This window comes from Oreochromis niloticus, linkage group LG22 (assembly GCF_001858045.2).
Source record: "Oreochromis niloticus isolate F11D_XX linkage group LG22, O_niloticus_UMD_NMBU, whole genome shotgun sequence".
Taxonomy (NCBI): Eukaryota; Metazoa; Chordata; class Actinopteri; order Cichliformes; family Cichlidae; genus Oreochromis; species Oreochromis niloticus.
This window is the reverse complement of record NC_031985.2, coordinates 36322233-36336182: the sequence shown is the minus strand read 5'-3', so window position 1 is coordinate 36336182 and position 13950 is coordinate 36322233. Positions and strand designations below refer to the sequence as shown.

Sequence of the window (13950 nt, the reverse complement as noted above, 5' to 3'; positions counted from 1 at the left end):
TGCACTGAAGAAAATCAGAATCAGAGAATCAAAAAGACTTTATTAATCCCAGAGCACACATACAACAAATGTCAAGCACTCATATAAAATGAAGTGTTGAAACACAGATATTAATAGATACATATTAAAATAAATATAAATATAGATAAATATAGAGATACAGGTATAAATATAAAAGGACAAATATGTGTGCAAATATATGTCATTGGCGAATGAAAGAAGAATGAAAGTCAGTGGAAGCAAGTCAGAATACATTTGTGGATGAGGACAGGTGTAACACTGAAGGCAGGAGGCAAAGAGGAAAAGCACAGACATGATTCGTGGATGTAGTGAAGGAGGAGGATGCAAAGGGTTGGTGTGACGGAGAGGGATGCTGGGGACACTGTCAGATGAAGGCAGATGATTCGCTGTGGTGAAGAAGAAGTTAGGTACGAGACTAAATTGTAGGCTAAATCCAATTTTTTCTCAAAATAGTGATGTTTATCTATCTATCTAACCAATGTGAAACGGTCGGACTTTATTTGACTTTATTTTGAAGGGTCAGTATGTGACTTCCTCAGCAGTCATGTGTTAGTTGTAAACCTTTCTTTCCTTGCAGGTTGGACCGATCATCTATTGCTGCGGACTAGCGGAATAAGTAGCTCAGGGGGTCTTTGTCCTGGTTTCATTTCTTGTGTCGAGATATTTATTTAAACATCAGTTTCAAGGATTTATTGTGTTTATTTGCCGGTGAACATGGGCTGCGCTGGATTTACCTGCTCCAAACACTCCCTGTGTGCGCTCAACATCCTCTATGTTGTGAGTATCCACATCACAGCGTACCATATGGATAATTAAAGTGCCGTGTTCATCAATACAGGTAGCATTTTAATCACCCTCAGAGTGTGTAAATGGAGTGTAGGACACGTCCACTTCTAAACAATTCACTGATGAGGTCAGACGCTGCTCTAATCAATTATTCACTGTGGTGGGATCAGGTGGCCGTTCCATCCATCGGATGAACCAAATAACAGACGAGGAGTTTGGGTTAGCGCCCGGTTTTCTTTTTAAAATGGGAAGATCTACAGTTTCTACCTTTAACTGGTCTCTTGTTTTTTGGGCGGGGGGTTGTCACTGCAGAGGTCGCCCTGTCTGTGGAAGCCTTTCCTGCAGGTTTTGATAGCTCTTATCATGTCTGCTTTGAATTAAGGTGTGTATATGACGTTTGTTGGAGCCAACCAGCCGTTAGCTACACACTGGACCTGGAGCTTTGCAGTCCTCCATAGATTTTGCAATTCAGTGCAACGAGAGCCGATCTGAGCGTGTTCTGTAAGGGTGCAGGAGGCACTAATGATTTCACAGTTAGATAATCTGCCGTATCTGACACTGCAACTTTAGTATTATATCATCATATCAGTCTGATATGTTGGCCTTTACTTCTTGTTTAATCTCTCTTTGTGTAAGTGTAGTACAAATTGTTGCTTATCATGTAAAAGTAGAGAGGATAAGATATTCACATGCATTTGAGCTCACATTTAAAAAAAGAAGACGAAAATGCTCTTATTACTATTTTTTAAAGTAATAAAGCAGCAACATGTATCCATTCCCACGACTAGTGCTTTAAAGCCATCTAGCAGAGCAAGTAGGACCATGTTGGATGCTGGCTCTAGCCCCCTAACTTCTTGTTTGATGACAAGTCAAGTCATCCCAGCAAAATGTCCCTAAAGCATAACACTGCTACTAGATTTCCTCACAAAATCACATCAAGGATTGACATTTTTCCTCATCCACATAAATCGTTCTGTGCTATTGACTTAATATTTTTACTTTTTAAAATTAGTTACTATGTGCATGTGATGAAGGAAGAAGCACTTTTAAACTATAATGAACATGATTTACACTACACTGCTGACACTGTGTGTCACTGCTTCAGACAAAGATTTCTTGGCTGCAGGTTCATGAGCCACTCGGATTGTTTGTGGTCAAAGTCAATGCAGACAGCACATACTGGACAACAGAATAAAGTTCTCTTATAACTTAAAGCAGAATTTCAATAATTAACCCACGTGTGACAGTGTGTGATATTTACATGGCTGATTTTTGTTTTTTAAGCTGCCTGCTGCAGTTGACCTCATATGCTCAATTTAGCGCATATGGAAGTAGCTATATTCCATTCTCTTCCACTTATCCAAATAAAACCTATCGCAGCTCCCATAGGGCAGTTGGCAGGGTGCACCCTGGACAGATTGCCAGTCTGTCACTGAGCTAACACAGAGAGACAGACAACCATTCACACTCACATGCACACCTATGGGCAATTTAGAATCAGCAATTAACCTAACCTGTCTAACTGCATGTTTTTGGACTGTGGGAGGAAGCCAGAGTATGTAGTATGTACCATGTAGACATGGGGAGAACATGCAAACTCCTTACAGAACGGCCCCAGCCTGATGACAGATTAAAAAATGATGTTTAACTTTTCACACAAAGTGTCATTTTCACACTCAGCCAGTATGTCTGTCCTGCAGATGGTCAGTCTCCTGATGATTGGCATCGCAGCATGGGGAAAGTGGTTTGGTCTGGTCTCCAGTTTCCAGGTGGTGGGAGGCATCATTGGTGTGGGTGTCTTTCTCTTCTTTGTGGCTCTGGCTGGCCTCATTGGGGCAATGAAGCATCACCAAGTCCTGCTCTTCTTTGTATCCTTCACAAACTCATGCTATGGCTGTTCTTTCTGTACTTTCATTCACAACTTATATAAGATAAGATAAGATGACCTTTATTAGTCCCACAGGTGGGAAATTTGTTTTGTTACAGCAAAGTGCAAAGTTATGTAGCAGAAATTAGAAAACACTGGAAAGCAATAAAATACAATAAAATAAAATAAAATACCATATACAATAGAATAAAATAGAATAATATATACAATAGAATAAAATGGAAATACAAATACTATATACAACTGAGTAGGAAAATACAAAAATACAACTTCGTCAGAAGAAGAATTGCACATATAGCAGTCTTATTGCACATGTGTGGGTTTGTGTGTTTGATCAGCTGCAAAAGTCTTTATTGTGGAGTCTGACAGCAGTGGGGAGGAAAGACCTGCGAAATCTCTCCATCCCACACCGTGGGTGCCGCAGTCTCCCACTGAAGGAGCTGCTCAGTGCTGTCAGAGTCTCCTGCATGGGGTGGGAGATGTTGTCCAACAGGGATGACCGCTTAGCCGCCATTCTCCTGTCACTCACCACCTCCACTGGGTCCAGAGGGCATCCCAGAACAGAGCTGGCCCTTCGGATCAGCCTGTTCAGTCTCTTCCTGTCCCCGGCAGAGATGCTGCCGCCCCAGCAGACCACACCGTAAAAGATGGCTGAGGCCACCACAGAGTCATAGAAGGTCTTCAGGAGTGGGCCCTTCACTCCAAACGACCTGAGTCTCCACAGCAGGTACAGCCTGCTCTGCCCTTTCCTGTAGAGGGCGTCTGAGTTATGAGTCCAGTCCAGTTTGTTGTTCAGATGAACACCAAGGTACCTGTAGCTGTCCACAGCCTCAATGTCCATACCTTGGATGTTCAGTGGTTGCAGTGGAGGATGCTTGTGCCTGCGGAAGTCTACCACCAGCTCCTTGGTTTTACTGGCCTTTTTATACATATATAGTTCCAGTAGTGCCAGACAAAAGACAAAATAGAAACTATATATAATAATATTGTTGGTTTATCTTCTGTGGTCATTTTTTGTGGTATCATAGAATTTGTGCTAATTTAAAAAAAATCTAAAAATAATTATGTAATATTTAGATTTAGATATTTAAATTAGTTGGTAATGGACCAGAATTTCCCAGAATAAAAGAAAAGAACATTTACAGTTAAAATGTTTAGAGCTGTCTTTGTTGGTGCTGAACATCTTTGTCCTGTTTCTGACCAGCAAACTGTTTATCTCCTACAATATGTTGTCTTGACATTACTGGTTGGAAAATTCATTATACATTAATGAAGTTATGTGGAAGAAGATACCGAGCTGGATTGTATTTCACAGACAATTGTGAACCATCCGCACAGACTCTATTTTTCAGGCCTTACAGTTAGCAGATGTGTTTCCACAAATGAGCTCTTTCAACTGTATATGTAGTGCTTCAGTAACACTGACTATCAGCAGTATTATGCATGCCATGTTCAATGTCTGCAATGTGTCCACTGTTGTTGTTCTTTGACAGTGAAGCTCAGTACATGATCATCCTGTTCATGGTATTTATTGTACAGTTTTCTGTTTCCAGTGCTTGTCTGGCTATCAACAGAGAGCAACAGGTAAGAGCTTTGGTTTCTCCACAGAGTGTAGAGCAGCACAAATGATAACTATTCAGCTTGAACAACAGTTTTTTTCCAGGAAAACAAAATAATTGTTTCTGTGGCCGCATTACAACATATTTGCATTTGCATCCTTACATCTGTTTGTGTTCTCTGTGGCACATTAATTTGTTATTACTTGACTTTATATTCAGTACAGTTAGACAACTCACATTTTAAAAAGTTAACAGAGCTGCTGGGGAAGGTGGAGGACTTGAACAAGCAGGCAGCAGTGCCAGGCAGTACCCTCTCGTTCGTCCACCTGATATTTTGAAACAAAACTCACATTGCAGCTTTGAGAAAACCCCACATATGTTATATGGTTTTGTGCAGCTTGTTTAGGAATAGTGTGCTGTGACTTTTGGTAGAGATTTGTTGCACAGTTTTCGCAAAATTCCCCAAAAACTACAGAATTTTCCCCTATTCGTTTGAGTGGGAACACATCCAAAAAAGAAAGAAAGTGTGTGTAATAGGAGGAAAAAATCAAAGTATATTAAATTTAAAAAAATTAAAAGAAGTGTAAATTGTGGTCAGTAACTACTAATAATATTACTTCAATGGGAATCATATTTTATAGATGTTATCAGTAAGTAACATGTAAAAAGTGAAATGCATGCATCTAAAAGTAGATTTTACCTAAAACCTGCCTCTCTAAAAGTAGCTAACATAGAGCTTAAATGACAGTCAGATCATTTTCCTCTGAAAGTTTTGTTTCAGCATGCCCTTTTTGGCCACTACATTTTAATATAAGTGAATATACTATAAGGATTATTACTGATAAATTAAAAAAAATAAAAGCTTAGATATAAAAGTGAACCAGTGTGACCTCTACAATTAAAACTCAGAACTTGTCAGGCTGCACAGAATAAAATGCAGCTCATGAAGTAAGAAAATACTGACAGATAATGACAGATGTAATGCTTCGTGTTCCTTTTTACTCTGTGCTCAAGGACCACCTGCTGGAGGTGGGCTGGAACAACTCTGAGAGCACCCAGAGAGATGTGGAGAAGAGCCTCAACTGCTGTGGCTTCAAACATGTTGACCCTAACAGCATTTGTGATGCTGTGAGTTTGGATCAAGTTTTTTCCAAGTGTTTCCTGTTCCCTGTTAGATGTCATATATCTCAGCATGTGCAAAGAGGCTGATGATGGTACTGTTTTTTTAATGTACAATACATTTTGAACACATCACCAATTTTCAAGTAAATATATTTCTAAAGGTTCAGCTGACATGAAATTCTCACCATATGTTGATAACAACCCACCCACTTCACACATGCAAAGAAATCAAACCATAGACATATAAACTGTGTAATTACATTATGTGTAATAATAAAACACTTTGTTGAAAACATGAAGGGTGCAAATAGGCCTGGAAACTATCAGCTGGTTCAGTCCCAGCTGATCGTCTATAAAAAGGGGTCTCATTACCAAGGTGTCTCAAAAAAACATGGTGGGTAAAACCAATGAGCTCTGTCAAGACCTTTGGAACTTTATTGTTGCAAAAATGTTAGTGGCACTGGCTACAGAGGAATTTTACTGAAGGTCCCAGTAAGCACCATTGGGACCATAATTCAGAAGTGGAAAGAACATCATTTTACGATAAACTGACCACGACCACAACCTTGCTCCTTGCAAGGTTTCAGACAGAGGAGTGAAAAAAAATTATCAGAGGAGTTGTCCAAGAGCCAAGGAACAGTTCTGGGGCGATACAGAAAGACCTGGAATCAGCAGGTTCAATTGATTCAAAGCAAACAGGACGTAATGCACTCAACTGCCGTGGCAATATTTAGACAAGCCTATGAAATACTGGTTGAATTTAGTGTGGTCAGATGAGACCAAAAAGGAACTCTTAGGATGATGTGAGACTGTTTTTTTAGCATACAGCACTGGCACCCTTCATATATTAGAAGGAAGGACAAACAGAGACATTTTTGATAAAATTCTGCTGCCCAGGAGATTGAGGATGAAATAAGGATGGATGTTTCAGCAAGGCAGTGGTCCCAAACACACAGCCAAGGAAACTCTCAATGGGTTTCAGAGAAAGAAAAAAAGCTGCTGGAATGGCTCAGCCAGTTACTTCGCCTGAATCCAACTGAAAATCTATCCAGAAAACTAAAGTTTAGAGTTCACAGAAGGGATCCATGAAACTTCCAAGATTTGAAGGTTGGAGAACCTTCAATTACTAAAGGTTCTCCATACAGGTGCCATCTTGAAGCTGTCCTCACCCAACAAAGGCTTTTGTACAAAGTATTACATAAATTTCGCTAAGAATCACAATTAGAATACTTTACTGATCCCTAGGGGAAATTATGTTACAGTGCTCCAGTACAAACAGTAACAAAAACACTAAGTATTTGTTCAATACTTTTTTCCTGTGTCAATTCTCATTATTACACATAATTTATGGACACATATGGTTTGATTTCATTGCATGTGGGATGGGTTGTTACCAACATGTGGTGGGAATTTCATCTCTGTAGCACCGTTAAAAATATATTTACTTGGAAAATTGGTGACGTGTTCAATACTTGTTTCACCTGCTGTATAATTACCTCCTCCTGTGTGTGTCATCCTGTCTATAAACATGATAGCTTAAAAGGTTTTTGCTGAATTCTTACAAAACTTTGTGGACGTGTAGATGGCATCATGTTAACAGTTCTTTATGATTGGGATTATATCCACCAAGGTCTTCAAAGTCAATTTATTGATTAGTTGGCAAACTTAGAAACCGTTATTCTTTCAAGTCAGCAGATAGTAAGTATAAAGATTTAAAATATAAATCACATTTGACCAATGACCTATATTCCCCACAGTTAGTGGGGAATATAGGTCCCCTCAGTTACTCTGACCTCTCCTTCAAGCTCAAAACAGGTTCAACGTTCATCAAATGTTTTTATTCTACTGACTTTGTTTGTATTGGCAACATTAGGAAATGATACTGGTTAATTTAAATATCACATTATAGTTTGCATCCAAATATTATGTCACATTTCACCTCTGACCTCATTTTTACATTTCACAGCTGCCTGTCTTTCATATTAACCACAAATCTATTATATCTTTAAAAAAAAGTGTTGTCAAGAGAAAGAGAATAAGATGCCTAGTTAGATAGAAGTATACCAGAGGTAAAGTATTATATAATAAACTGAAGTTATTCATGTCCAGTTATGTACAAATCAATACGTATTATCCATTACCTACTGTTAAGTAAATATCTGCCATGCTACTCTTACCTGATTTTTACTGTACTACAAACATCATCAAGTACAAGAATACGAAAGAACAGGAAAAAGTGAAATTTATTCCCCTAAAAGTAAATACTGTTGAGAGTGAGCTCCCTTGGTCTTGTTTAAAAAGTAACAGCAGTAAAGTTAATTTGAAATAATGAAATACCCTAACTCTACTGTCAGAAGCATTGGTACGATTTTTAAACATGTGCTGTGTCTCTTGCAGGCTTGTTTCCCCAACAGCTTCTGTTCGCCTTGTGCAGACCAGATTAAGGAACATGCTGGAGATATTCTCCGATTTGTAGGAGGAATTGGCCTCTTTTTCAGCTTCACTGAGGTGAGCCATTACAGCCCAGCATCACTGCTGGGGCCCAGACATGCCCTATATTTCCAGAGAATTCTCATTCCCAACGCGTAACATACCGACGATTTGTCACGGCCCAAGATGAAAGGTACCATTCAGCGTCCTTATGAGATGCTTCGGAATCTCAGTTGAATCCAATAGAATGCTGGTTGTGGTGGTAACACACGCTTAGAGCAGAAGCTCCAGCTGTCCATTCAAGCCCTAACCCTAACCTTAAACATAACATTGGCCCTATCAGATAGTGTTTTCCAAAGTGATTCATGATCAGAACGTAAAACACATTTACATGTATAGATTCATTCCAAATGGCTCTCATACCTCCCAACGCGTAACATACCACCAATTTGTCGCATAGCGTCGGTATGTGACGCATTGGGATGAGAGCGTGCTGATATTTCAGGCCAGTATCAGGGAATACAGCAGGCTGCCCACGTTTCCCATGGTATAGTACCACCAGTTGGTATGGAATACGAAACAGAAACTCAAATTATAAAAGTTCTGTTGTAGAAAATGTAATTTGGCCTTCCAAACAAACAACCTTTATTTGTCACATACACAATTATACAGAGTACAACATGTAGTGAAATTCTTGTGTCCGAGCTGCAGACATAGCCGCGCCATTCCAGGGCTTGGTTTTTAGCATGAGGGGTCTAGCCAGGACTCTTACTGGATACCAGGTGGGAATTGAACTTGTGACTCCTGCTCTGAGGGTGTGTAATCTTACTACTACACTATCCATCTGCACTTCTGGACTTTCTCTAGTATATCAATGAGATCCAGTTTCAGTTAAATTTTACTAAGGTTTTCAATCTGTCATCTTCTTTCAGCTTCATATTTCATTTTCTGTGATTTCATCTTTTCCACAATAGTCATATTTTTCTGTATGGTGTTTCCTATCTTGAAGGTTGGGCGATTGGACGAATATATCGACGATAGGCTGAGCCTTTCGCCGATCGTTTTTACAAGAGCGATTTATTCATTTATTTATTTATTTATTTGCCCATTAGTAAGTTTGCTAATAATGTTAGTTGAAGCTAAGAGAAGCAGTCAACTGAAAAAATAATAGCGCTGTTTTAACGGCACCCTGTTCCAACTCTGACCAAATGCACCGTCCTCAGAGTGCCCCCAAATGTAGGGATTCATTTATTCAAACTCAGGGGCGATTTTAGCCCATTTTTGGGGGTGCTTCAGTACCCCCAAAATGAATCAAAGCACCCCCAAAGATTTCTTACTTTTTTTGGACAATATTTGCTGTTTGTGTGACACACTACTAAAAATATAAAAAGCATACAGTACTTAATTGAGATGGAACATTTTAACAACAAAAGTATAGATAACCCTACCCCCCTCCCAAAATGGTTTGTTCCAGCCAGCCTCCCTCCTTCTCTGGCTCTGGCACGTTGCTGCCAGAGTTATAGTGGCTGGGACCTGAGATACAGCAGAGCGGATGCATAAGTGCCTGGCTTAAAACAGGACATATTAGCTGCATTTAACCTTCAGTTACTCTTTATATAGTTAGGTAGGAGTCAGACCATGTTTCTTTTTAGCTGAAAAACATTACACCCAGCCAGGTAACCTGCTGTGTTGAAAACTTGTTTCCCGCCTATGTTTGCTACCCTGTCCTACTCTGTAGTAAATTCAGCGATATTTGACCGTCCTGTTGCTCCCATTGAAATTTATACAGCCTATTTAAAATCTAAAATTTAACATTATCCATAGCCCGCTGCTGTTACCACTGTCCTGTTTGAAATGTAATGAGAGAAACTGGTTATTTTATCATATGTGCATGTGTTGATATTGAACCCAAGGTGCTAACTAGCTAACTGACTGGATGTCCATTAACCTTATAGCTCCTGTTGTGTGTGTGTGTGTGTGTGTACAGAGAGACAGCCAGGTTCATAATGGATATATGAGGAATTTTTTTCCAAAACAGGAGCCACATTTAGGTAAAAGTGTAAAATCAAATGATCCCTCAATAAAGGATAATGTTGGATAAGTGTTTCAATATTTATATCTTTTATTAGATGTACATGTGCTTTGGTTATTTGCCCTTTGAAAGTACACTGAGAGAGGACTTTTTTTTATTAGTGATCTTAATAATATTTTTTAAAAATCTAATTGAATACAGTCTATTTGTGTGTGATTGTCAGTCCAAAGAGGGAGAGAGGAAAGTGGAGAACATGAGGAGAAAGTACAAGGTCAGGAAGAACCAGGTAAGAAAACAGACAGGGAGTACTAACAGGCAAAACAGAAACTGTTAAACTGGCAAAGGAAACAAAAACAAACTAATTTTACTCATACAATCTGGAAGTTGTGTTCTCCCTATATTAAAGCTGCTGTACAGAATCTGCAAAACAAACTGGGTGGTCAGCCCTGGCACTGCATTACTATATTGAACTTATATTGAACTTTTTGGCAACTCACGGTTGCCAAAAACTTTTTGAAGCTCAAGAGTGAGGCTGGTGCCATCCCAGATATGTTAACATTGTACAATCTAATGGATAATCAGATCTTCCCCAAACTGAAAACTGTTGTTCAGGTTGCCCTAACAAACCTAGTTAGCAGATGTAGCTGTGAAAGGTCTTTTAGTGTCTTGAGTCAGCTCCATACCTGGCTGAGAAGGACCATGGGTCAAAGCAGACTCCAGCACCTGGCTGTGATGTCAGTTGAGAAAGAGATGCTTGAGAGACTTGACCACCAAAATGTGATGGACAGATTTACCAACCTCAAGGTGAGGCGACATAGGTTAAAAGAAAAGAAAAAATCTGCAGGGCCATAGTAGAATCTGCAGTAAAGATCTTTTCATACACTGTATACATTGTACCATAGGCCAAGGTGTCTCAATTTTTCTAATTTTTTAATATTATAATAATATAGGACTTCTATTTTTGGAGTGTATTTTTATCTATCTGTATTATATTATATAAACACAATAAAAGTGAATCTCTGTCCAAAAAATGCACTCAGTTTACTTTTTACTCACTGTGAGCATCATTCATTATTCTCCCACAGTAATTAAGGGTAGAATATGTATTTTTTAAAATTCCAATCCATTCTTCTTTGGCAGCATTTAAATAACCTTTATCAGATTTGATGGTTTTGTTACAAACTTTTCAAAAAAGTGTTTTGCTTTTCTTTCACAAATGTGGGGATTAAATAGTGTTAAAATGTACAAAACAGTGATGTCATGTTTTGTAACGAGGACCCAGGCACAGAGAGACTTGATGAATTTAAGAATCTTATGATTTAATAAAGAAATTTGCAGACTTGCACAGAGAGGGTAAAATTATGACGACTAATAATGGAGATGAAGACAACAGACGACGAGGACAGGGAGGAACAGGGGTTTAAATGCACCAAGGAGACAGTCAGAGGGAACTCGGGACAACTGGAGACATTTAAGGATGTAGGGACTGACAGAGACGGGGAAGAAGTCTCATCGTGACTAGTAAAGTTTACCTTGCCTGGATGGGCAGCTCTCTGGGTGCTCAGCACCCCCAAAGCTCTGATTCTAGAATCGCCCCTGTTCAAACTCATAACAAAAAGACAGAAAGGCAAAAGCCTATATTCAGAAAAAAAACAAAAACATTTGACTGAAATGGGAAACAAAGAGAAGGTGGCTTCTTTTATCCACTATAACCGTGTTTACAAGCTGTTCCAGTGTTTATCTGTCTCACACACTCAACCAAACAACAAATGCAAACTTAAAAAGTAAGTTAAAAATCAAAATGTCTCTTCCAGCGAACATTAAAAAAATTTCCATCGTAAAGTTAAGACTTCTTTGTAATTTAACGCATCTCAAATAAATAAAAAAATAATAATCCAAAAGTAGCTATCTTAATACTGAAAGAAGGTAAAATATTCCAAACAAAACTTATAAATTCTAAATGCGCAAATCAGTCCTTGCATGATTCCTTTGCTCCGCCCATCAAAAATTCTGCCCCTGCGCGAATACATCGCCTATCGTCGGTTATTGGACTGATGATTGTCGGTTGGAAAATTTTTACATATAGCCCAACCTTACTGCGTACAACTCATTAGTGTAAAACTCTCAAACCCATACCTTAAAGCAGAAAACCCGTACGCGGGAGAGGAAATGGCATGTTACTAATTTAGAAGATCATCATTTAGCCTGGAAAAATAGTTTGTTGCTCTATTTTTAAAAAGCCCTCTATAAAGCTTATTTTCTTCAATCACTGATTGAATCACTTGTTTGAACCAGCAAAGACCGATGATTCATTTTCAGCATGGAGCAGGAATGGGATAACAGCTGTTTGTACAGGAATGACGGGAAAGTCTTTAAAACATTTGAACAAATAAGAAAGGAATATAATTAACAAAATAAGGACTTGGTTGGATAATGTTTTTTCTAAGATGAAGAACGGTGTTGAAGTAGAGTACAAAAAATGTACAGAATATAAAATAATAATAAAATACAATAATAAAGATTAGGCTAACAATACTGTGTAATCAGCACTCACACTAATAATTAATGAATAAAGTCACATGGATGGCAGCCTGACAGCATTTTGATTGTCAGACCTCCTTCAGTGAGTTTGTCCAGAAAAGATGGCAGCATTTCTACATAAATAACCGTGGATTTGAAATAATTCTCATGACATAATAGTGTTTTCGAAACAATTCCTTACATAGTATTGACTGACATAAGGAAATTTTTAACTTAGTGCTGTGTGTTTGTGTCAGATCTTGGGAGTGTGGCTCACATATTGCTACAGGAACCAGAAGGACCCACGAGCCAACCCTAGTGCTTTCCTGTGAGACAGCCAAAGCTTCAGCCACTGACCAACATCCACTCACCTCATCCCCAAACGACCTCTATGGACGTTCTGACTTGTGCATTTTGACTGATCACTGCAGTAAACCTGATGTGTTTCGTTTTCAAGAGCTAAGTTATGTGTGAGGAGCGGCGAACATGCTGCCTTCAGCATGACATTCCCGCAAAGGTGAAAATACGGATACAGTTAGTACACTGTGATATAAAAAGAAGGAATACTGGCCTGCTATATAATCCAGAAGTATTTATGCACCCTGCCTGAGAGTTAACTCTGAACACTTTTTGTCATTTTGTTTGTTTTATAAAACAGTCGATTCCACTGGAAGCAATAATATCAACCACTTCTCTGCACACTGACATTAAAGATTCTGATGTTTTACCATGTGTAGAAATGTGAATGTGTGAGGAGCGGCTATGTTTGGAACCTGCAGATGTTTTGCATATTTGAAAGTAAGTGTGTGCCTATGAGTTTTTCTCTGTTTGCTGTGGATTTGCCCTTTTGCATGACTCTGTCCATTAAAATGTGGGCTACTGTTTAAAAAAAACTGCAACAATGAGTCTGTAAGCAGTTCCTCTGAGCCTTTTTACTGTAAACCACACTATGATACTAATCTAATAAAAAGAATCAGTGTCTTCATCATATGCTTTCTGTGTCTGATACATAAAACTATAAGAAGTGATGCACCACTGCAAAGTATGTTGATGCTGATATTCATCGGGACCAGCAGCCTAATGAAGGAAGTCTGGGTTGGCTCTCTGATTAAAAAGCTTTCTCCCCTCTGGATCAAAACACTTGGAATATTTGGGTTGATGGGGGCTCTGTGCAGTAGGTTTCAACGGACTGTTACTTCTAAATGGCTGGAGTATCCTGAAAGAGCTATATACCCTAAAATGGGTTAATACTCAGGATTTTACCAGTACTGTTTCACAGAGGGCTAAAAAGGAAATGTCCACAATTTACTTTAACTGCAGAAAATTTAATAAAGCAATTTAGCAAGAGCAAAGTAAAATCAAATAATAATAATCACCAAATAATGATCAAATCACTTGAATTATACTTATCTAATTAACCTACTCTGAGCTAATGCGGATTTTATTGTTATCTTTGGGAAGAGAAAGGTTGGGGAGAATAAACTGAATCCGAGGATGCACTTATCTCACTTGTCCTGTGCTGACTGGAAATACAAATCTTCTTGATTCTATAATCTAACACGCCAAAACGAGCAGAGAAAAAGCCACAAAAA

General features: G+C 38.7%; 1 protein-coding gene across 1 annotated transcript; it reads left to right on the top strand.

The window, feature by feature from the left end:
- Positions 1–338: 338 nt before the first annotated feature.
- Positions 339–13346, top strand: tspan13b (tetraspanin 13b). Its single transcript, XM_003459807.5, has 7 exons — positions 339–428; positions 599–798; positions 2508–2675; positions 4199–4279; positions 5269–5382; positions 7774–7884; positions 12616–13346. The coding sequence occupies exons 2-7, from the start codon at positions 736–738 to the stop codon at positions 12688–12690; spliced, it is 612 nt and encodes a 203-aa protein (XP_003459855.1). The 5' UTR covers positions 339–428; positions 599–735; the 3' UTR covers positions 12691–13346.
- The last annotated feature ends 604 nt before the right edge of the window (positions 13347–13950 follow it).